This window comes from Mus caroli, unplaced genomic scaffold, assembly GCF_978045245.1.
Source record: "Mus caroli unplaced genomic scaffold, Mus_caroli_1 scaffold_6, whole genome shotgun sequence".
Lineage (NCBI taxonomy): Eukaryota > Metazoa > Chordata > Mammalia > Rodentia > Muridae > Mus > Mus caroli.
In genome coordinates, this window is record NW_028227261.1 from 12071665 (window position 1) to 12093859 (window position 22195).

Sequence of the window (22195 nt, forward strand, 5' to 3'; positions counted from 1 at the left end):
GGAGTTGTATACATATGATCCCTCTTGACCTCTGTAGGCACTGCACACATGTGGTATACAGATACACATGCATGTAAAACATCCATGTATATAAAATAAAGAAAACAATTAGCTTATATGTATTTGTATTTATATGCTTATATTTGTATGTATATATACATACATATATATACATATATATATATATATATATATATATATATATATATATATACACACATATACACACGCACACACACACACACACATATTTGTATATACTTATTTGGCATGCTCACGGTAGAATCCTGGGCCCATGTGTGCTAGACAAGTTTTACTGAGCTGTATCCCCAGCTTATTAGATTTGAGGATTTTTCTCCGTACACATTTGGGGCCTAAAACTTGGGACCTAAAACCCTTTCTGTAGTTAAAGTATGGCAGTCACAATACCTTGCACATTGAGAGATACATGACTATTTTGTGCCACTGGAAATTTGAGATTAACTGGTTGATAATGTAGGTAGCCACATTATATATCCTTACTTTGGCTGTGCTGTGCCAAGGAAGTTAATGACTTATTTGTGAGCATGGCCTCCTTTTTTCTCATAGAGAAATAAGCCACACTGTTGCAGACATATCTGTTCATGGCAGTCTGTCCTCTGTGCACTGTTCCCTGGATCTGTGTAAATACAAGCTGATCCGAGGCTTGCTAGAGAACAACCTGGGAGAACCCATAGAAGACTTCATGCGGCCTTATGATCTGCAGGATCCAAGGATTCACGTGAGTGAGACCGACAGCAAGTTCTTCCAAGCTTGTAGTCTCTGCTGATGGGCACCTATGTGGATATTTCTCCAAGTATGCAGGGAGCAGAAGGGCGAAGTGGTGGGACAGCCAGTGGACTAGATTTCTTTATCTTCGAGCCATTTTCAAGTTGGCACCATCACTCCAGGGCTGACCGGCATTTTCCTTTCACAGACTGTGCTGAGTGGAGAAGTGTACACTTGCATGTGCTTCCTCATCGATATGGTGAACGTGAGTCTGGAGCTTAAGGATCCAAAAGGAAAAGAGGGCACTGGCTCCCTAGCCAGGTAAGGCTTTGCTTAACTCTTGTAAGAACAATGCACCCTATGTACAACTCTGGAATAGCCTCAGGTAGGTAGCACTTCAGTGCTCTGGTACACTTGGAGCTGGAACATGGTCCCACTAGCGTTAAGGAGTGGGGAATGGGGCACCTTGCCCTGTATCTATACAGTTTTGACACAGTTGTGAGCAGAGTGACACTGGTGACTGCCTCGTGGGTCAATGTTTTAAAACAGAGAGAATTCAGACAAGATATAGATAGACAGACTGAGAATATGAATGAGAATTGTTAGAAAATTGGCAGCTCTGGGCTGAGCTCCCTACTTGGAAACCTCTAGAAGCAACATAGCAACTGCTTCCTTTATGGATGTGTGCTGGCTAGTTGAAATCTGTGGTGTAGAAATACAGAGTGGGATTTTGAAGCATGCATTGTATTTTTACCCTGAAAGCTCTCCCTTGTCCTCTAAGTGGGGCAGCTAATGCTCTAGTTTTCTAGATAGATTGCTGTTGTTGGTTTATGTATGTATTTACTTATTTTACTAGTCCAAGGTTATCTGGCTGGAAAGTTGGGTCACATTTGAAAATGGGGTGTCAAGGCTAGTAAGGCCTGTCTGAAGCACTCTGACTTATCATGACTTTCTGTTCAAAGCCTGTGTGTGGCCTGCTCCCAGATCAGCTGAGGGGAGCCATGCCTTGGTGAACCTGCATTCTTGGGGGCCAGCTACTCTCTTGATTTATACCTTGAGTTTTTCAATGTGGAATGATTCATAATGGTACTGAGCAATTCCTAATCGCTCTTTGCAACTTACTCTTTTTCCAAAAAAGACAGTGGGTCTGGATGCACTTCCGGTTGATGGGTCAGTTTCTCACTTCCCTGAGTGCAGAGTAGGATGTTGCTTCCAGTGAGCTGTAGTGATCTTATACAGATGTGCCTGCTGACTCTGGAGAGAGAAGCCACAGGCAAGCTATAATTTCACAGATGAAGGTCAAAGAGACCCTGGATATCCACTGGGGATTATGATTTAACATATGGCTTTGTCAGCCTAGGATGGGACATGGGGTGGTAAATCATTAAGGATATAATAGATTGGGTATATTATTATTCCTCATGCATTCCTGTGGATATAATCTCCTCTCTGCAATTGGAAAGGTTTAAGGCACAGTGCCACTGACTGCATTTTGAGTGCCCTGTGAACAGTGAGTTCAGGATCTCAGATTGAATGGTACTCTGGTACACTGATGATGCCAATCTTGTTCCTCACCTGAACTTCATTTCATAAGGTATGACTGTGTTTAATGTCTCCTTTGCTTTCTTCCCTTTCAGATTTGACTTTAAGAAATGTAAGCTGCTCTATGAGAGTTTTTCCAACCAGACCAAGTCCATTAACTTGGTTTCCCATTCTATGATGGCATTTGACACCCGCTATTCTGGGCAGAAGCCCAGCCATGGCATGACCAATGTGTTCAACTGTATCTTTCAGCCCTCCAAGAGCAGCAGCGCCACCCAGGGCTCCATTCAGATTGAACTGCATTTCAGGTAGTGGAGGCCGATGCCAGCCAGCTCTGCCTTCCTTTGTCTGTCTGTGTTGTCCTCCACGCTGTACTCCTCACCTCCAGATAGGTCTCACTGTGTAGCCCAGTGTAGCTTGATGTTTACTGTATAGCCCGGGGTTTCCTTCCTGACTCCACTGTCTCAGTGCTGGGATTACTCCCACATTTGGCTCCCCAACTCTGCCTTTCCTTATGGTGATATTTCCTTTCATGGCCAGTGGGCCAAGTCCCTGTGGCTTTAGAACATCAAAGAGAAACTACAAAGATAGGCAGTCATAGGCTCACAAGCATTCTGTTAACACCCTCTGCTCACTTGCAGTATTATGGATTCGCCAAAAGATGTCTCTGTTGCTTTAAAAAAAAGAAAAAGAAAAACTTAAAAAAAAAAAAAGAGTTTGGCATTAAGCCAGATCCTCAAAATCAACCTCCTTGTAAGCTTTAATTTGTAAAGTGGCTTGGGGAAGGAAAAAATTATGTGAGTTTAAGGAAAAAACCCAAGCCAAAAAACCTTTTGGTCTGCATGAAAGAAGGGTGGTTTTGACCTGAATGCTATTTATTCCTGTCTGGCAGAGAGGCAGAGAAGAGAGGGAAGAAGGTCTAGAATCAGACAGACCCTATCCCCAAGATAGTCTTCCTCTTCATAGCAATGCATCATCCTTCTGAGCTTTGAGATTGACTCTCTTTTATGGAATGAACTAAAATTCAAACAAAAACCTATGCCTCAATCCTTGGGCAGGGGTGAAAGTTGAGTCATTCTGTCAAGTCACTTGGCACCTCCAGAAGCTGCTGCTGTTACTGTTGTCATAGCTTGTGTGAGATTCTTATGACTTGTAGCTATTCTTGTACTTGTATGGCTGGCATTTCAGTGTGCTGCTAAGAAGTTAGCCTTTGAAGGAAAGAGGTCTTGGTGTCGCATATGCCTTTAGGAAGCCTAGCAAAAGAGACATTTTAGTCCTTGTATACCCAACAGTGGCAATGCTAGTAGCTTTCTGCTGGTCCCTGACTTGACCAGGCACCTACTGCCAGTTGAATTCTCCCAGATCTGCACACATGGGCAATTTCTCTCCCATTTTACACTTGAAGAGATTGACACCTGGAGAAGGTCCAAGTGACTGTTGGAAGGTTACACAGCTTAAAAGTCTAGTAGTCACAAGTTAGACCTGGCCTTTGATATCAAAACTGAGTCCCCTTAACTCTCAGACCCTTTGGCCTCTGTCAGTGGCTGAGTGTAGCCTTGGGATATGATGGGTGTGTTTGGCAGCCTCTTTGACGATGTTTCTCAGAAGGGAAGGCTTCTGTGTGTTTGGTCCTGTTGCAGAGGGATAATTTGGTATTTGCTTTATTCTTATTGATCTTGTCTTCCTAAGTAGCCAGTTCTTTGACCCTCCTCATCATGGCTTTAATATACAGGAGGCCCAAAGTATTATTCTGCATATATACTAAAGGTATATAATTTCATGCAGCCAAACAATCAGTTCTTACCTTGACTCTTGCTAACAGAAGGGCCCTTGTTAGTGAGAGGAGTGAACTGCTTCAGGAAGAATTGTTCTTCTGTTGGGATTTTGTATGTCAAATATAAATCACTTCGCAGTTTAAAGGCTTGAAATATTTTCCAGAAGCAGTCTGACACACTTACTTTCCAGTTAACACTGAATTCTGACAGTCTCTGCTCAAAATGGGCTGGAAAAATTTTATGGAGGGCAACATTTTTTGTTCATTACAAAGGGTAGAGTGTTTCTGTGACAAATGCTGTGTGTGAGAAGGAGCTGGGTCTTGCCATGCCCTTTAACTAGAGGCAGCGAGCCAGGTTTAGCAGAAATGAGACTAGAGAAAGCAGCCTTAGGCATGTCCCTAAGTCAGCCTTTCCCAAACAGGCTTGGAGGTGAGTAAATGTACAGCCAGAGCCAGGGTCTTTTTTATAAGCTCAACCTTCAGACGCCATGACCTGTCACTAGCCTGTCTCTGGCTTTCCTTCCTCTGTCTGCTAGTGTGGTAATAGAGCTGGCTATTGCCCTGAGGACACTGTGGCTTCAGGCCAGGCCTGGGAGACTTTCTTGGGAACAGTGAAGACTATAAAACAAGTCCTTGTCCCCTGCCTTTCTGTCTGCCCCATTTCCATTCTAGGATACGTACTATCCATCTATGGCCAATGTCATCTTCTCAGGCTAAAAGATTGGAGTCTGAGGTTAGTTGTAGCTAAAGAAGCCAGACAGCATGGTATATGAATATGGTGTTTGTGAAGCAGTCCTGAGCTTCTGGGAGCCTCATCAATCCTAGACCTGCCCATCAGGAAAGAAGCTGGTGTTTGAGGAGTACCAGCTATGTGCCTGGTACTTTCTCCTACAGTGTTAGTATTTCTTGCTTTATATGCGAGGAAACAGGTTGATATGCCCAGGGTAACACAGATTGAGAGTGATATGATTTTAGTGTGTGCCTCTCCACTTTTAAGTCTCTGCTCTTCCTCCTAGACCTATAGCTTTTCCCAGACCAGCTCTGCAGGTTAGCCATTCTTAAAAGAAATGCCAAGGGCCAAAAGCAACTCAGAATTTGGATTTTTCTGCTGGCATTTTGGAGAATTTGCATAGGCTTTGCCCATCAAACTCTTCTAGTAATATCCAGGAAAGATGCCTCAGCAGTTAAGGCTGCTTTCAGAGGGCCCAGGTTTCATTCCTAGAGCCCCAGTGATGACTCACAATCATTAGTAATCCTATCCCAGGGGACTAAGGCCCTTTTCTGGCCCCCATGGGGACTGTACACATGTAGTGCAAAGACACACATACAGGCAACAACCATACACAGCACAACAAAACAAAAAGAGCACCCAAAGGCTCTCAGGTCAGATTTTGAGCCTTTTTGGTTGAACTGGGCTGTGTATCCTACATTGGTATTCCAGATCCGGCTGTCCTGTGCATTGCATGGCCAGGAGCACCCCAGCTCTACCTACCAGCTGTCAATTGTACCCTCTCAATTCTTCATCATCATCATCATAGCATATTAAGACAGTGAACAGTGTCGACACTGCCAAGTGCCTGTTGTAGAATCATCTTAGTTAAGGGCACTGCTATCTTGCCTTCTTAAATATAGTCCTCTTGGCTGTTATTATTATTATTATTTTAATGAAGGACTAGCAGTTGGTTTATTGATTAAGAGTACCTGTTCCTCTTGCAGAAGACCTGGGTTCAATTCCTAGCACCCACATGGTGACTTACAACTGTCTGTAACTCTAGTTCCAGAGGAACCAGTGCCCCCTTCTGACATCCCTGGGTACTGGGCATGTACATCGTACATACATGCAGGCAAAACACTGAAACATAAAACAAAACAAAATAAAGTAAAATAAATTCTTGGAAACACACGACTAGGCCCCAGAAAGCTTGTATTTTGTGTTCTCACTCATAAAGTAGTGCTCGGAGTGTTTCTAACTCAAAGCTGGCAGCTTACGGATCACTGGAATAGGGCCTGGCATTGTGCTGCATGCCCGAATCCAGCTACACAGCAGCCTGAAGCAGGAGCATCACTGAGTCCAGGCATTTGAGGCCACCTTGGATAACACAGGGATGACATAAAAACAGAGGGGTAACACTGAATTGCTACTTGCTGGGCCTGAGAAAGGACTAGGCGGTGATTAAATACGTGTTTCTCTTTACAGTTCTGGTTTTTTTCTGCCTTCTTTTTTTGTAGATCTACGAAGGATTCCTCCTGTTTCACTGTTGTTCTCAACAATCTTCGTGTGTTTCTCATATTTGACTGGCTGCTGTTGGTCCATGACTTCCTGCACACTCCCAGTGATATTAAGAAACAAAATGTCACTCCTGCACGCCACCGCAATGCCAGCAGTGAATCTGCTGTTGTTCCTAAAACCGTTAAGAGTGGAGTAGTCACCAAGCGGTCTTCCCTCCCCGTGTCCAATGAGAGACACCTGGAGGTCAAGGTCAATGTAACAGGTGATTGATTATAGTGTGCTTCACTGATTGATAGTTTGGATGTTAGGTCAGACCAGTCTTTCAAGACAGTTCTCCTGTGCTGGCCACACTTTTTTTTTTGAAACAAGATCTCACATAGACCTGGCTGACCTCAAACACTGAGATCTGCTTGCATCTGTTCTGAGTGCTGAGAATAAAGTGTTTTTGTGTTCTTCCTCTTTCCCTCTAACCCCTCTCCCTTCCCCCCTGCCTTCTCCCCCACCCCCCTCCAGGTCTCAATTTATCACAGGATGGCATGGAACTTGTCTCTCAAGTGCTAGGATTGTTGTTGGGACCTACAGCTAGTTCCTACACCTACTTCCTAGTGCTTTTTTTTTTTTAATGAAAACCCAGTGTGAGTGTTTTAGACACAAAGCTGTCAGTGCTTACTAACAGTGGCAGCTGGACATCAGCGGTATGCCCTCCTGTGGGCAGCATAAAGAGCTATGCCAAACTGCTGTGATGGTCCATGCTGCCTGACCAATCCATCTGACTTTTTGCTTGGATTCTAAGTCCTTTGGAGAAGGGATGCTCTTTTTTTTTTTTTCTCCTAAGATTTATTTATTCATGCATTTTATGTATATTCGTACTGTCTTCATGACGATAAGAAGAGGGAATCAGATCACATTACAGATGTTTCTGAACCAACTTGTGGTTGCTCAGAATTGAACTCCGGACCTCTGGAAGAGCAGCCAGTGCTCTTAAACTCTGAGCCATCTCTCCAGCTTGGGAAACCCTTCTTAACCTCAGAGTATCTTCTGGGCCTCCCACAATGGCTGGGATGTCATTTCTCCGTCTGTCTTGAACATGCAGGTCAGAGAGAGGAGCTAATTCTGATCCTCTCTGCTAGGCCCTGCTCTGCTAACTCAGTTGTGCTTTCCAGATTCCAAGTCTGGGGTGATAGCGAATGAAGCAGGATGTTGAGAGCTGAACTGGAGAGTGAACAGTTGGTATTCTCACCTGGTACAACTGTGCCACCTGTGTTGGGACAGTTGGTGATGCTTGCCTTGACTGATGATGCTATCCTTTGCAGGCACAGAGTTTGTGGTGGTTGAAGACGTGTCCTGCTTTGATACCAATGCCATTATTCTGAAAGGCACCACAGTGCTCACCTACAAGCCCCGGTTTGTTGATCGCCCCTTTTCAGGAAGTTTGTTTGGCATTGAGGTAAGTTTGTGTGTTGACCACAGCATTACGTGTCGGGCTCCAGAGCAAGCATCTGGAAGAGTACTTGTTTGCCTTCTGAGTGCTTATCTTCCAGTGCCAGGGGTGGAACTGAGTGCCTTGCAAATGCTGAGGCAAGCATTTTACTTCTAAGCTACATCTCCACCCCGTTCCCTTTTTATGTCAGACTGTTTCCTGGCCCCAATCTCCAGAGCTTCTGAGTTAGAAGGGCTGGGAAAAGACTCGAAACTCTTGTCTTTATAAATGTGTGTGTTTAATATGTAACTATATACTGATAACTATATAATTATATATAATTATAAAGTACAGGTAGTGTGTTGTGTTTTTGTAATTTATATGTGGATATATGTAGTGTATATAATTTATAAGTGTATATACACATATATAATGCAATATAATTTATATACACATATATATAGTGCATCTATATGATTTTAATAGATATACATATGATATAGTATATATGTAATTTATATGCAGATATATAGTATATAATTTATATATGTGTACATATATAGTATATGTGATATACATATAAAGTATGTTTATAATTTATATATATATATTATACACATATAATATATGAATATAATTTATATAATATGGATTTATAGTATTATAATAGAGTGTGTGTGTGTGTGTTTATGTGTGTATGTATGTATATATGCGTGTATTGCTTTGTGCGTGTTAGGCAAGCACTCTATCAACTGAGGTAGGTTACATTCCTGTTCAGCTCAGTCTTTTTCTATTTCGATTGTCCCAGTTGCCTAGGCTAGCCTTGAACTTTTGATTCTTCTGCTTTAGCTACTGGAGTAGTTGGGATTGCAGACCTGTGCCATCATATTCATCATGGCCTCCTGAGCTCTTCTTAGGAAACATCATTCAGTAAAGGGCCTCTTGCTTCCTCCTTCACTCTGGTAGCTTACTCTCCTGTGTTCTCACCTCCAGTGCAAGGCTATGAATACACAGGACTTATTCTTTTTTTTTTTTTAATTTATTATTTTTTAAATTAGGTATTCTCTTCATTTACATTTCAAATGCTATCCCAAAAGTCCACCAGACCACCCCTCCTAATCCCCTACCTACCCACTCCCACTTCTTGGCCCTGACGTTCCCCCGTACTGAGGCATATAAAGTTTGCAAGACCAAGGGGCCTCTCTTTCCAGTGATGGCCGACTAGGCCATCTTTCGATACAAATGCAGCTAGAGTCAAGAGCTCTGGGGTACTGGTTAGTTCATACTGTTGTTCCACCTATAGGGTTGCAGATCCCTTTAGCTCCTTGGGTACTTTCTCTAGCTCCTACATTGGGGACCCTGTGTTCCATCCAATAGCTGACTGTGAGCATCCACTTCTGTGTTTGCTAGGCCCCAGCATAGCCTCACAAGAGACAGCTATATCAGGGTCCTTTCAGCAAAATTTTGCTGGTGTATGCAATGGTATCAGCATTTAGAGGCTGATTATGGGATGGATCTCTGAGTATGGCAGTCTCTAGATGGTCCATCCTTTCGTCTCAGCTCCAAACTTTGTCTCTGTACAAAAGTTTGGGTGTTTTGTTCCAATTCTAAGAAGGGGCAAAGTGTCCACACTTTGGTCTTATTCTTATACACCCTGCCTTCTCAGAAAGTTAGTCAGGGAGACTTTCTTAGTTCCCACTGCCATTAGTACCTTGTTGGATGGTCAGGCTCTGCATGTCTCATCTCCCCTAGCCAGGGTTTATGCAGTACATCTTACCAGTGCTGAAGAACATGTACCACAGGGCCCCTTACTAGCAGATGCCAAGTTAACATCTTACACTACATCTCCCCTATGATCTCTCATAGAGGATTTAGAAGTCAGATCCAGTTGGGGATTGATCCAGTTGGCTTTTTGTAGTGTCTGAAGGAAAAAGGAAAATAAATATTTTTCCTCTAAAGTCTTAGAAAAACTCTATTACAGGTTTGCACAGCTGAGGCAGTGGTCCTGCTTGACCTGAATTCTCTTTCCTTACACTGAGTATAGTCCTGTGAAGAGCCATGGCCCTGGGATAAGACAGGCCTGCTTAGAAATGGCGGCCAGGGTTTTATATGGTATTCATCCCTTCAGAAATACATGATCTATAGTACTGCTCTGGAGAGTCATGTGTGACCTAAAGAACCATGTCTCTGACATTGATGTTATTGTTATGGAGGAAGAAATTTGTATCTGAGTACCCTTTGTCACCAGGATATGTCATATACAATATTAAGCAGCATTCACTCTGTCTCTCAAGTTTCGAGACAACAGAGGGGACAAGGCAGAAGCCATCTCTGTGGGATGCTCTTAACTCAGGGATCTTAGTGCACGTTCCTCTTGCCATGTACTGGAATGCTTGCTCAGCCGCTTGCCGCTTCTAATAGGTTACTCCTTTCGAATATGGTCCTCCCTTGGGGTTCAGATGTAGCTGAGTAAAATGGGGGTGGGGAGTGATCCGCTCCCTGACCACTTGCTTCTGTAAGGTGAAGAAAGCTCAACTTGGGACAAGCAGCTGTCTGCTCAGACGTTGGAATTGACCATGAACTTGCAGGTCATCTGCTTTGTAGGCCATGACAAGGCTAGCCTTGAGTGAGGCATTATGGTGATTGATGAAGGTGCAGTTAGTACTGTTGGGCTTTGTGTAGCTGAATCCCTAAAGAGAAAGGAAAATGAAACTTTCATGTATCAACGTCTCAGTAAAACGAAGTGGCAAAATATTTGAGATACCCAATTTTTTAGGTGGTACGGCCAGATTTTAGTTGGTAGATCACTGGGGAGAATTGGTGAAGTATAATGCTTAAATCTTGAATATAGTTTGTTTCCGTAGTGCTGAGAACTACCCCATGAAGATGGAGGCTTGTTGGGAGATGAGAAGCTTCACATGGATGGTCCCTACCTCTCTCCACGCTCCTTTTTTGTTTTTTTGTTTTTTTTTTCCGAGACAGGGTTTCTCTGTGTAGTCCTGGCTGTCCTGGAACTCATTCTGTAGACTAGGCTGGCCTCGAACTCAGAAATCCACCTGCCTCTGCCTCCCAAGTGCTGGAATTAAAGGCGTGCGCCACTATGCCCAGCTCCATGCTTCTTTTGAACACTACAGTAATTTGGCCCCAGAGTGGGAGCCCCTCTCCCCACTTCCTTCTGTCTGCCCTGAGGCATAGCTATTTGTTAGCATTGTAGAATATTTCATGCATGCAGAGTATGAGGTCTAATGTAATGGGCTCCTGTGTACTTTTCCTTCAGCTTCAAAAATGAATGCTCTTTAAAATTAGCAAATTCTGAAAGGAGTGGAAATTCCTGTAAAATATATAATTTCTGTTGCTTTTGGTATGTTCTATCTTGTCTTTAAAAGAACGTCATCATCATCATCATCATTTTGTTCACTTGAAAGTAGGGTTTCACTATGTAGCATAGGCTGGCTTTTGGTTTATAGTCCTTGTGGCTCAGCTTTCCAAGTGTTAGGATTATAGGCAAGCGGCTCCATACCTAGCTTGGTAATATTTTGATTGGGCTGTATTTTTATGTTACTTGTGATGTGCTGATCTTAGTAGAGATTAAAGGCATGCTCCATCACACTCTTCTATATAGTCTTTTCAAACTTGTAATCCTCCTGCCTCAGTCTCTCAAGGGCTGAGGTTAGGGTTAGTGTGTCACGTGGGCTCTGGCTTTTAACTCCCTTCTTTAGGTGACTCAACTGCTTCACCAAGTAGATGTGGTGCAACCTTGGTTGCTCTTTCTTTTTCCCTATTTAACTATCAAAATTGTAAGTGAAATGTTCTATATTTTGTATTATTTCCTTAGGCTAGTTTCTAAAGAGAAGTGGGATTATTGACTCAAAGGACAGGAGATCTGTAAGTTGTTGTGGATAAATGGAAACACTGTCCTGCAGGTGAACCACTGAACCCACTCTTGGCCACAGGCTACAGTGGCAGCCCCAGATCTTTACAGTGTTTACTTCAGTAGCTGATTCTGGACCTGTAAGAACAGCTGATTGCTCCTGAGACAACCCACTGGTACTGCTAAGCTCTAGAGCCTCCCGAGGCAAGCTGTAATCTTTGTTGTACTATGTTTCATTTTCAGGTGTTTTCATGCCGATTAGGAAATGAGCAGGACACTGCTCTTTCAATTGTGGATCCAGTTCAAATTCAAGTAGAGCTGGTAGGGAACTCTTCTTACCAGAATAGTTCTGGACTGATGGATGCATTCAACAGTGAAGACTTCCCACCCATTCTAGAGGTAATGCTGAGCCAGGTCCAATCCATGGATGCACCATAGTTTCCCTGTGCAGGCACTTAGTCTGGCACCATTGTGGGGACCTCAGCAGATGCAAAATAATTGTGATGTCACCTAGGATCTTATTGTGTGGACAAGGATAGAAGACTCTTTAATTGCTAGTATCATTTTGAATTTCTGTAAAAGTTGGCAGAAAGCAGAATGTAGTATAGGTAGGAATATTGTGCGTAGAGTGCTGCAGGATTGAGGAGTCCAGGGGCAGATGGGATGGGGATATAAGCCAGCAGAGGAGGAGAGCATTCCAGGTTCAGAAGCCGAGTTAGGGCAGAGGCAGGTTTCGCCCACCGGGACTGAGAGGCATTCAGGGAAGTAGTAACTGAAGCTGAAGCCAGGCAAGGGAGGGTTAAAACTCTGGTGTTCTTGATATTGCTTTCTTTTAAAGAATTTATTTCATTACTGTGTATGTGTGTGTGTGTGTGTGTGTGTGTATGTGTGTGTGTGTGAGAGAGAGAGAGAGAGAGAGAGAGAGAGAGAGAGAGAGAGAGAGACCAGAGAGAGAGAGAGAGACCAGAAAAAGGAGCTGAAGTTATAGGCAGTTGTGAGTTGCCTAGTGCGTGTTCTGGAAACTGAACTCAGGTGCTCTGGAAGAGCCGTAAATGCTCTGAACCACTGAGCCATCTCTCTAAGCCAGGTATTTTGTGTGTGTGTGTGTGTGTTTCATAAGAGGGCAGTGATTAATCAGTTCACTTGGATCATGGGAAGCCAATAGAAGAAGCCTTGTAGCTTTTCAGTTTCAGCAGTACCTCACTAGAAGAAAGTTGAGTGAGTGAATAAGCCTCCTTACAGACCTTTGCACCCTCGGTAGTGCTGCTCTGCTCACAGCATCTGTGCTGCCCTCACCAGTGGAGTGTATTGCTTACCTCTGAGGAGGTATGCTTTTCAAAAATGGTGGTTCCATACTTGACCAAGTAAGGTTATGTTTGAATAAAGAAAAGATTTTACTCATTGTTATTTTTATTAGAAATAAAGTATTATTATTACTATTATTATTGATGGGATCCTTAGGCTGCCCTGAAACTCCTGATTTTCCTACCTCAATCTCTGAGTGCTGGCAATATAGGGGGCAAAGAGATCCATTTTGTTGGTATTCTAGTTTCAGTTCTGTTGCTGTGATAAAATATCCTGATAGAGAGCAACTTAGAGGAGAAAAGAGTATTTCATTTTACAATTTCAGGTTACAGTTTAACATTGTAAAAAGGTCAAGGCAGAAACTTCAAACAGCTCGTTATATCATATCTAGAGTCAAGAGCAGGGAGAAATGAGTGCATTCATAATTGCTTTCTTGCTTGATTTCTCTCACACACTTTAGCTCCTCCTGCCTAGGGAATAGTGCCACCCAGAGTGGGCTGGGTCTTTCCATGTAAGTTAACGTAAGACAAGCCCCCTAAGATATGTCCAAAGGCCAACCCAATAAGTCAGTCCCACACTGAGACTCTTTTTCCAAGTAATAAAAGGTTGTGTCAAATTGACAAAGTTACCCATCACAGTTGATCAGTTTATTTCAGAATTAAAAAAAAGATGTAATGGTACTATGTAAAATGGATTAGTAAAATGTTACTAATAGGTGATCCTCAGCTCTAGCTATATCCCTATCTTGTACAATATCCCTATCTTCTTGCAATCTTTAAAATGAGAAGGTTGCAATGATAATCTGGACTTCTGGAACATAAAGTAGGAATTATGTTTGAATGATATGTGTGCACAAAGCCAAAAGCAGCTTTTAAAAACCATCGCTACCTTTTTACATTCCATTAGATTCAGTTACAAGCCCTGGATATCAGACTCTCCTATAATGATGTCCAGCTGTTTCTTGCCATTGCAAAATCCATCCCAGAGCAAGCTAGTGCTGCAGCACCGGACTCCTCAGCCTTGGAGGTAGATTCTGTCAGCTGTAGTCTGCCAGGGGCATCTCGAATTGGAGAGGATGTCAGAGAAGGATCAAGACACACCTTAGATCCTGTCTTGGGTATGTGTTGAATTGGAAATCGTCAGTCTTCTTAGTAGTACTCATATTCATTCTCTCTGTGTCGTCTCTGTCTCTGTCTCTGTCTCTGTCTCTGTCTCTGTCTCTGTCTCTGTCTGTCTCTCTGGGTTTACTCTACATCCTGGCTAGCTCCTCATTTACTACATCATGTGTGATATATGCTGTTCTCAAACTTATGCCAATTCTCCTGCCTCAGCCTCTCTGGTGCTGGAAATTATTCACCATACTGATAATATTCCCCGCACCCTTAACCTTTTTTCAATTTTCTTATGCACAATTGAATTGTTCATAGTCTATTTGTCATTAAGTATGATTGTGAACCATGATATGACTTTTTTGTTTATCTTTTATTTTAAAAAACAAATATCCTATAGTAACTGCTCCAACTTACAGGTGGGTTTCCCCTCAACTTCTTGTGGAGTTGTATGGCTTACTTTCAAGTTTAATTTCAAAAACTGAGACTTTTCCTCTGAAAATTCAAGTGATGCTGTTCCCACTAAATGATAGTCTTCCACTCTTAACGACAAAACATAAGGGAATGACAGAAAAGTCTAAGGTGCATGTGTTAGAGGTCTACACTAAGCTCATTTTGCCTCAAGAAAGGAAATGGTATTTGTCTTGCCTTCCATCAGCCTGTGGAGTAATCTGTATGAAATTGTTTCCTAGAGTTACAGCTGGCTAGACTACAGGAGCTGGGCTTCAGCATGGATGACTGTCGCAAGGCTCTTCTGGTGTGTCAAGGTAAGTTGGGTATGGCTTCCATTTTCTGCTGTTTGTCTTAGCCATGTGCTTCCTTCTCATTTCCTCCTTAGTTACATCAGAGAGCGTAAAAGAGAGAATATGAATATTCAAGGAGCCCTATGTATCCTGAAGGAGAGGGTAGGGCTGAGCATCATTCTGGTTTGGCCATAGTTGTGATTCAACAGAAGGGTTTTCTGCAATCAGGAGGTTGGTTATCAGTGGAGCTGGCTCTGTGGGTCAGATTCTTCCTCTCCTCTGTTCTTAAAGGACCCTGGGCAAGTCACTGAGCCTCTCAGTGCTAATGCTTTCTTCCTTGTGAAGCTCCAGTAGGAGCACTGGCTGGGGGTAAGTGCCTGGTACTTTGAAGTAGCTGTTCATCCTGGTTGTCAGTGGTGCTGGAATGGTACTGGCTCTGAGGCTGATAGTCATGACCATGTTCATGTGCTGAGCTCTTATTGCTCTGTCTCTGGCCTTTTAAGCAAACACCTATTACATTTATTTACTTGTGCAGATGTATGCTTATGGTACACTTGGTGGTTAGAGGTCAACTTGGAGTTAGTTGTCTCCTATAGTGTGGGTCCTGGGGATTGAACTCAAATTGTCAGTTTTAGCAGCAGGTGCCTTTACCCACTGAGCCATCTGACTAAGTCCATCCCTGTTTTATTTAGCTTCAGACAATTGTGTTGCCCAGGTCAGCCTTGAACCCATTATGTGTTCCAGTATGATCTTAAAACTGCTGTTCCTCCAATCTCTAGCACGCTAGCACTAGGATTACAGGTGTGAGCTACCTTGCCCGGTTTTATCTGGTGCGGTGATGGAACCCAGTAGGCAGGCGCTTTGAGCTCCATCCCTGTTCCCAGCCTGGCTCTGGGTTTCTTGTGGAGTCTCCTAGCTCTTAGAAATAGCCATTATTGTCTGTACTTCAGATGAGGAAACTGGCTCAGACAGGTTAAGCAAGTTTGTCTTAGTTTATCCATTTCTGTTGGCCTAAGGCTCATTAAAGAGAGGTCTGTCTGTCTGATGTGAAGGCTGTGTCCTTTCTACTGTGGCCCACTGCATTGTGTGTCCTTCTACCATGGCACAGCATACCCACCTCTTGTTTATTTTAAGAAAAAGAAATTCTGCTGAGTTGTGGTTCCTTCCAGCCTTTCCATATAGGTGTGTTCTCTACTTTTCTAGGTGCTATATGTGTATGGGTGTGCAAACACACAGAGTTTAGCTGGAGATTAAGCCTAGGGCCTAGTACATGCTAGGCAAGTGATCTCCCATGGAACTATGCCCCTGGCCCACATTGCATTTTGTTTATTGATAGATTGCATGGCAGTCTCCTCCTTTTTTTTTTTTTGAGACAGCGTTGTGTAGCCCTGGCTGTCCTGGAACTCACTCTGTAGACCAGGCTGGCCTCAAACTCAGAAATCCTCCTGCCTCTGCATCCCAAGTGCTGAGATTAAAGGTGTGCGCCACCACTGCCCAGCTGACAGTCTCCTTAACTGTAGTCTTCTCACTCCATGGTTTCCATCATTTGAGCTCAGCCCTGGTCTGAAGAAAAATTAGTTGACAAACCTACAAATAATTTATGAGTTTTAACCCTCATGCCATTCGGAGCAGTACAGTGGAGCGGTTCTCTATCCTGCTGGGGACAAGAGTCATCCTTTGACTAACATCCATAGTCTATGTGCTACTTGCTCAGTACACAATGTGGCAAAGCTCATGTTTGTATAACCCTTTTATAACTTAAAAAGGGGCCCAAAGCAGAGAGCAGTGCCCTGGGACTCAGAGGTGCCCAAGAGAAGCTTCAGAGTGCCTTTAAAGGCAAGGTAAACATTTTAGCCAGGACAGAAATGTCCAGAAAAGTCCCGTGCTAAAGCTGCTAAGATCTATAGTCAGAACAATCCTTCTATTTATAAATTTTGAAGGAAAATTTGTTATTTTTGCCAAATGCTTCAGCCATAGTATGTACCAGCAACTAGGATAGGTGCTGAGTTTCAGGGCTTGTGGCTTTGTGCTTGCAGGGTCCCTGTGGCCTTGGAATCTCATGTATATAAGTGGGCGGGGCTGTGATATTACAAATGGGATTTGTGATTTTGAGTATCTATATGGAATCTAGCATCCACAAATGAGAGAAGTCATGTGATACTTGTCTTTCTGAGTCCAAGTTATTTCACTTCAAGTTATTTGTCTCTCTTTCTCTCTCTCTCTGTGTGTGTGTGTGTACATGGTCTCCATTTGTGTCCACTTTCCCTAAAATATATAATTTCATTCTTCTTTGTGACTGAATTACTGCACTGTGCACATGAACCATACATTCTGTTCCCAGTCATGCTGATGGGCACCTAGGCTGACTTAGTACTTTGGTGCACTCCCTCTGTCTCTCTCTGTCTCTCTGTCTCTCTCTGTGTCTATCTGTCTATCTGTCTCTCTCTCTCTGTCTCTCTCTCTCTGTCTCTCTCTCTCTCTGTGTGTGTGTGTACATGAGGCTATGCACTTATCTGTAGTGTCTTTATAGCTCTTTCATGTAGAGAACACATTCTTTTCTAGAATGCTGTGCCCAGGCTGCACACCAGCATATTGTGTGTAGAGATGCTCATTGTGTTCCCAGAAGCCCCTTTACCTCTGAAAACAGTGAGGGTGGGCTACCTCTATGGGTCCCTCAGCTTTGTTTCCATTCAGTCATTGTTGCTTTTCGATTTAACTTTATACTTTATCATGCCGATGATTTTTATTCTCTCTTTAACTATTCAAACACATTTTCTCCCACGGTCTGCAAACCTTTTGGATTTCATTGTGATTGAACTAAAGCCACTTAGTCCCATTACTCAACAAGATGAAAATAACAGCTGTTTAAAGCCAGGATCGCTTACCAGGCTCTGCTCTGAGAGCTCACTTCCTTTCTGTTGTGCTGCAGGGCACAGAGATCAAACAGCTTGCCCTTTATTCAGTAGCTGGGAAGTACAGGACTGGTCTAGACCAGGGTCAGCTTGCTTCAGAACCCAGACCCTCAAGCAGGCGAATTGTCTCATGTTCTGAGTTCTGAGTATGGAATGACATTGCTTCTTTCCTCCTTCCCTTCCTTCTACTCCACCTTTATCTCTGTCCCTTCCTTCTTTTTTTTCTTTTCTTGAGGGCGAGAGGGTGTTAGGATATTTGTTGTTATTTAGGAAGGGGGCATTAACAGTAGTTATCTTTCTCTCATATACAAATACACGAGTGAATGAGTGTGAGTGTGTGTGTGTGTGTGCTCAAGCATGCATCTCATTTTGTTCTCTGCTCTCTGGGAGTTTGTAATTGAAAAGATGGATTATGCACAAAGTAAGACATATGAGAACAGTTACATCAGTATGAACAGAACTTGGGTGGAGATAAAACTTGCATACCAAGGGGTCTTGAGACTCTGGGCTCCTCAACTGCCCCTTCCTCTCCTTTCTGTTCACAGTTGGTACAGGAGGGGCCTTAGCAGTCAGAGCAGGAAAGGTGTTATCAACTTGCATAGAAGATGTGCAATTTCTAGGAGCTTATCCTATGTGTTCCCCCAGCCTAAGGATCTTTCTGGATTACAGCTTTCCTGGGCTGCTCACAGATTCTTTGTAATGCTTTGGGAAGTAGTGGCACCTCACACCTTCTGGTTTTCTTGAAGGCCAGCTGAAGAAGGCAGCAAGTTGGCTGTTTAAGAATGCAGAGCCCCTGAAGTCGCTGTCCCTGGTCTCCAGCAGCAGCAGAGACAACCCGGGGACCATGCCAGCTCCACGGATCTCTGGAGTGGAGGTCAAGGCTGAGAGCGTGTGCATCTGTTTCATCGATGACTGCATGGACTGTGATGTGCCCCTGGCCGAGCTTACCTTCTCCCGTGAGTGTACCTGGCTTGTGGGCTTGTCCTGCAGCCCAGTGCTGGTCTTTTCTTAGGGCCTGCCTTTTTAGCTTTCCATTTATCTTTGTTCCCCTTTACTTCACAGTGCAGTTAAAACTTAATAGTTTAACATGCTTTTAAAGAAAAAAAAAAATTGAGATAGAGTTTCTCTGTGCAGCCCTGGCCATCCTGTAACTCTTTCTGTCGACCCCCCTGGTCTTGAACTCAGAGATCGTCCTGCCTCTGACTCCTGAGTACTGGAAAGGTGTGAGCCAGATTTTTTTTTTTTAAACAAAGCAGAGTTGAGGCTTAGTAAATGTATTTTAGGGTAGACTTAAGCAGGAGGGTTAGGAGAGAGTGGCACTCAAGTAGAGAGTGAGGACATACCTGAGGACATGGGTATGGGGTCTCAAGGGATAATCAAGGAAAGTAAGACACTCTCAGTATGTACAAGAATGGATTACCCAGATTTTAAAAATTTATTTCCCATACGTGGCTTGAGCCTATAGCTGAGGAATAGGAGAAATTGACACTGACAAAGTTTCTATCACATCAAGAGTTCCAGGTGAGTTACCCTGCCTGTCCCATACATAAACATAGTGGTGAATAGAGTCACCTGGGACTTCTAGAACAAAAGCTGGCAGAAGAATGCTTCTGCCTGATTCTCTCCTGAAAACCAAACCAGGATCCTATTAGAAGGCTCATGTGGCATCTCCTGCAGTGGTAATGCGGCTCATCTGTTTTTGGTAGGCTGGGACCCGGGGAAGAGTGTTCTTTCCTCAGTGCCCTATTTCCTGTGTGAGGATGAAGGTTCTGAGGGGACCTGGTAAAAATCACCTGTCACTTGCCAGGTGGTGATGGTACGTACCTTTAATCCCAGCTCTCAGGAATTCAAGGACAGTCGTGGTTATACAGGGAAACCCTGTCTAGAAAAACACAGAGAGGGGGTGGGGGAGTAGGAAGTTATTACCTGTCACTTCCAATGTTTGTAGCTTGCCATCCTTCTCTCCTTCATCAAATTTGGTTCTGGACCTTTGCCTATCCTATACTTGAACCTTCTCTGCGCTTTTTAAGGCTGCACAATTAAAAGCCACTAGGTTTTTGACTGCTGACATGAATGTCTTTTCTGTAGAGAATAATTATGTAACTTATGTTTTCTATGGTAATCTTAAGATTCTGAGCTAATATGGGGTAAGAAGGGGTTCATGAGTCCCCACATCTGTCTGAGGAACTGGACAACTGATGGTCTCTGTGGAACACAGAGCCAGTTTTCTTTAAGGGTGTGGCTCCTGGTTGGTCGGCCACACTGCAGAGGATAGCCCCACACCCAGGAGTCTGTGGGCAGCAGAAATTGAAGTTTATGTGGGCTATAGAGGTCAGGGTGGATCTGAGAGGAGTTAGAGAGAGGAAGTGGGGATATATATGATCAAAATACATTGTGTAAAAATTCTCAAAGAATTAAGAAATATGTTAAAAAAGCAATATATGCTAACCTTTAGCAAGACACACCTTTTATTATTATTGCCCTTTTTCCATGCATTCAGGAGAAATACCCTTTGATGTTACTATGGCTTTGGTTACACCTGTGTGCTATGGATGGGGGTAGGGCAAGTGAGACCATGTTTTAGGTACAGTGCTTAAGAGAGTGCCAAAAACTTACAATTAAGATAATAATACATTGCTGGAGAGATGGCTCAGTGGTTAAGAGCACTGACTGATCTTCTAAAGGTCCTGAGTTCAAATCCCAGCAAATACATGGTGGCTTACAACCATCCATAATGAGATCTGCCACCCTCTTCTGGTATGTCTGAAGATAGCTACAGTGTACTTACAGATAACAAACAAACAAACATAACTTATTTTTTATGTCTATGGGTGTTTTGCCTGCAACTATGTATATGTATCACTCTATGCCTGGAGGCCAAAAAAAGCCATCAGATCCTTAAGAAGTGGAGTTATAAATGGTGTGAGCTGCATGTGGGTGCTGGGGATTTAATCTAGTTCCCCTAGAAGAGTAGCTGGTACTCTTAACCACTTATCCATCTCTCCAGCACCAGATAAGAATATTTGAATGCCGTGGTTAATGTACTGGTTATAAAACATGAAGATTCATATACAAACTTTCCTGGTAGACAGAACTTCTGTAGTTATGTGTGCTCTCCTATGAGGCTGTCAGTAGCAGCTATGACTAGTATCTGAAATGCAGTTTGTCTGGGGAGGCCACTTTGCTTCCTGCCTCTGTAGTAAGATTGACTTGTGTTGCAGGTCTGAATTTCCTTCAGCACATAAGAACTAACCCTGAGGGCTACGCCCACTTCACACTTTCTGGAGATTATTATAACCGTGCTCTGTCAGGTCAGTATAATTTGTATATTATTGTATAAGTTGTAGAATTTAAAGAATAAGCTTTTATGTTTACCAGGGCTGTCACAGCATACTTTAGACAAGAAAAAGGGTGGGGTGGGGAGCAGTGAGACTGAGAAACAACAGGGGGTGGGGGGCACAAGCACAGATTTTCTATTTTTTAAAAGTGTATTTTTGATGTGATGTGATTATACTTATAAGTGTTTCAAAAGTTAGTGAACTGGTCTTCAAGAGTTGAGCATCCGAGCCGGGCGTGGTGGCACACACCTTTAATCCCAGCACACGGGAGGCAGAGGCAGTCGGATTTCTGAGTTCAAGGCCAGCCTGGTGTACAGAGTGAGTTCCAGGACAGCCAGGGCTATACAGAGAAACCCTGTCTCGAACCTCCCCCCGCCCCCCAAAAAAAAAGAGTTGAGCATCTATGGTTTTGTTTGTATATTAGACAAGATCTCACTCTGTTGCTTAGGCTAGTCTGTGATTTATTAAGTTAAGGCTGGCCTAGAACTCACGTAAATCCTCCTGCCTCAGCCTCCTGAGTGCTGAGATTATAGGCCTATACCACAACATTTGGCCCAAATTATAATTTTCTACCCTACAGTCAGGCAGAAGTGAAGTGTGACACTATTTACATACTGAGATGAAAAGGAGCCACAGTTTCTATTAGTAAACTTGTAATTAGTGTAGTTTAGAAGTATTCCTCATGACTTGTGAAGTTGAACACAAGCATATTAGCAGCTTCTCCTCTTCCTCTTCCTGTCCTCCCTACCACCTTTCTCTTGGAGACAGGATCTCTATGTAGCTCAGGTGTCCTGGAATTTACTATGTTCACTAGGCTGGCCTTGAACTCAGTAAGAGTTCTTCCTGCTTCTGCTTCCCAGTGTATGCCACCATCCCTGGCCTGATTTCCCATTTCTTAAGTTGAACAGTTACAGGAATGCTTGTGATAATATTTCTTTTAAGTTGTATGTATATATTTGTTAAAACGTGTGACACGTTTTAAGAAAACAAAGAAACAAAACCCTTGATAAAGTTAAGCTAATGAGCCTCCAAGTATGGCCTTGGTTCAGTGGTGTAATGTTCTTTGAGCAGGGTTGATGTAGGAGCTCTTAGCTAAAGCCACAGTTTTCTCTTGTAACCTAAGTCTGAGGCTCTGTTTTACCTGTCTTGATTGAGGACGAGATCTAACTTTAATGAAACACAACATGTGCTCTCCCTCCCTGCT

The 22195-nt window shown here is 43.2% G+C and overlaps 1 protein-coding gene across 5 annotated transcripts in view; it reads left to right on the forward strand.

The window, feature by feature from the left end:
- Positions 1 to 22195, forward strand: part of Vps13d (vacuolar protein sorting 13 homolog D) — a 223463-nt gene that overhangs the window by 66029 nt on the left and 135239 nt on the right. For all 5 annotated transcript variants that reach the window (XM_085838693.1, XM_029475918.2, XM_029475920.2 and 2 more), the window contains exons 28-37: positions 589 to 760; positions 956 to 1068; positions 2385 to 2597; positions 6293 to 6555; positions 7607 to 7740; positions 11828 to 11983; positions 13796 to 14006; positions 14691 to 14765; positions 18400 to 18609; positions 20875 to 20964. In XM_085838693.1, coding sequence (XP_085694819.1) covers positions 589 to 760; positions 956 to 1068; positions 2385 to 2597; positions 6293 to 6555; positions 7607 to 7740; positions 11828 to 11983; positions 13796 to 14006; positions 14691 to 14765; positions 18400 to 18609; positions 20875 to 20964 — 1637 coding nt within the window. The remainder of the gene's footprint in view (positions 1 to 588; positions 761 to 955; positions 1069 to 2384; positions 2598 to 6292; positions 6556 to 7606; positions 7741 to 11827; positions 11984 to 13795; positions 14007 to 14690; positions 14766 to 18399; positions 18610 to 20874; positions 20965 to 22195) is intronic.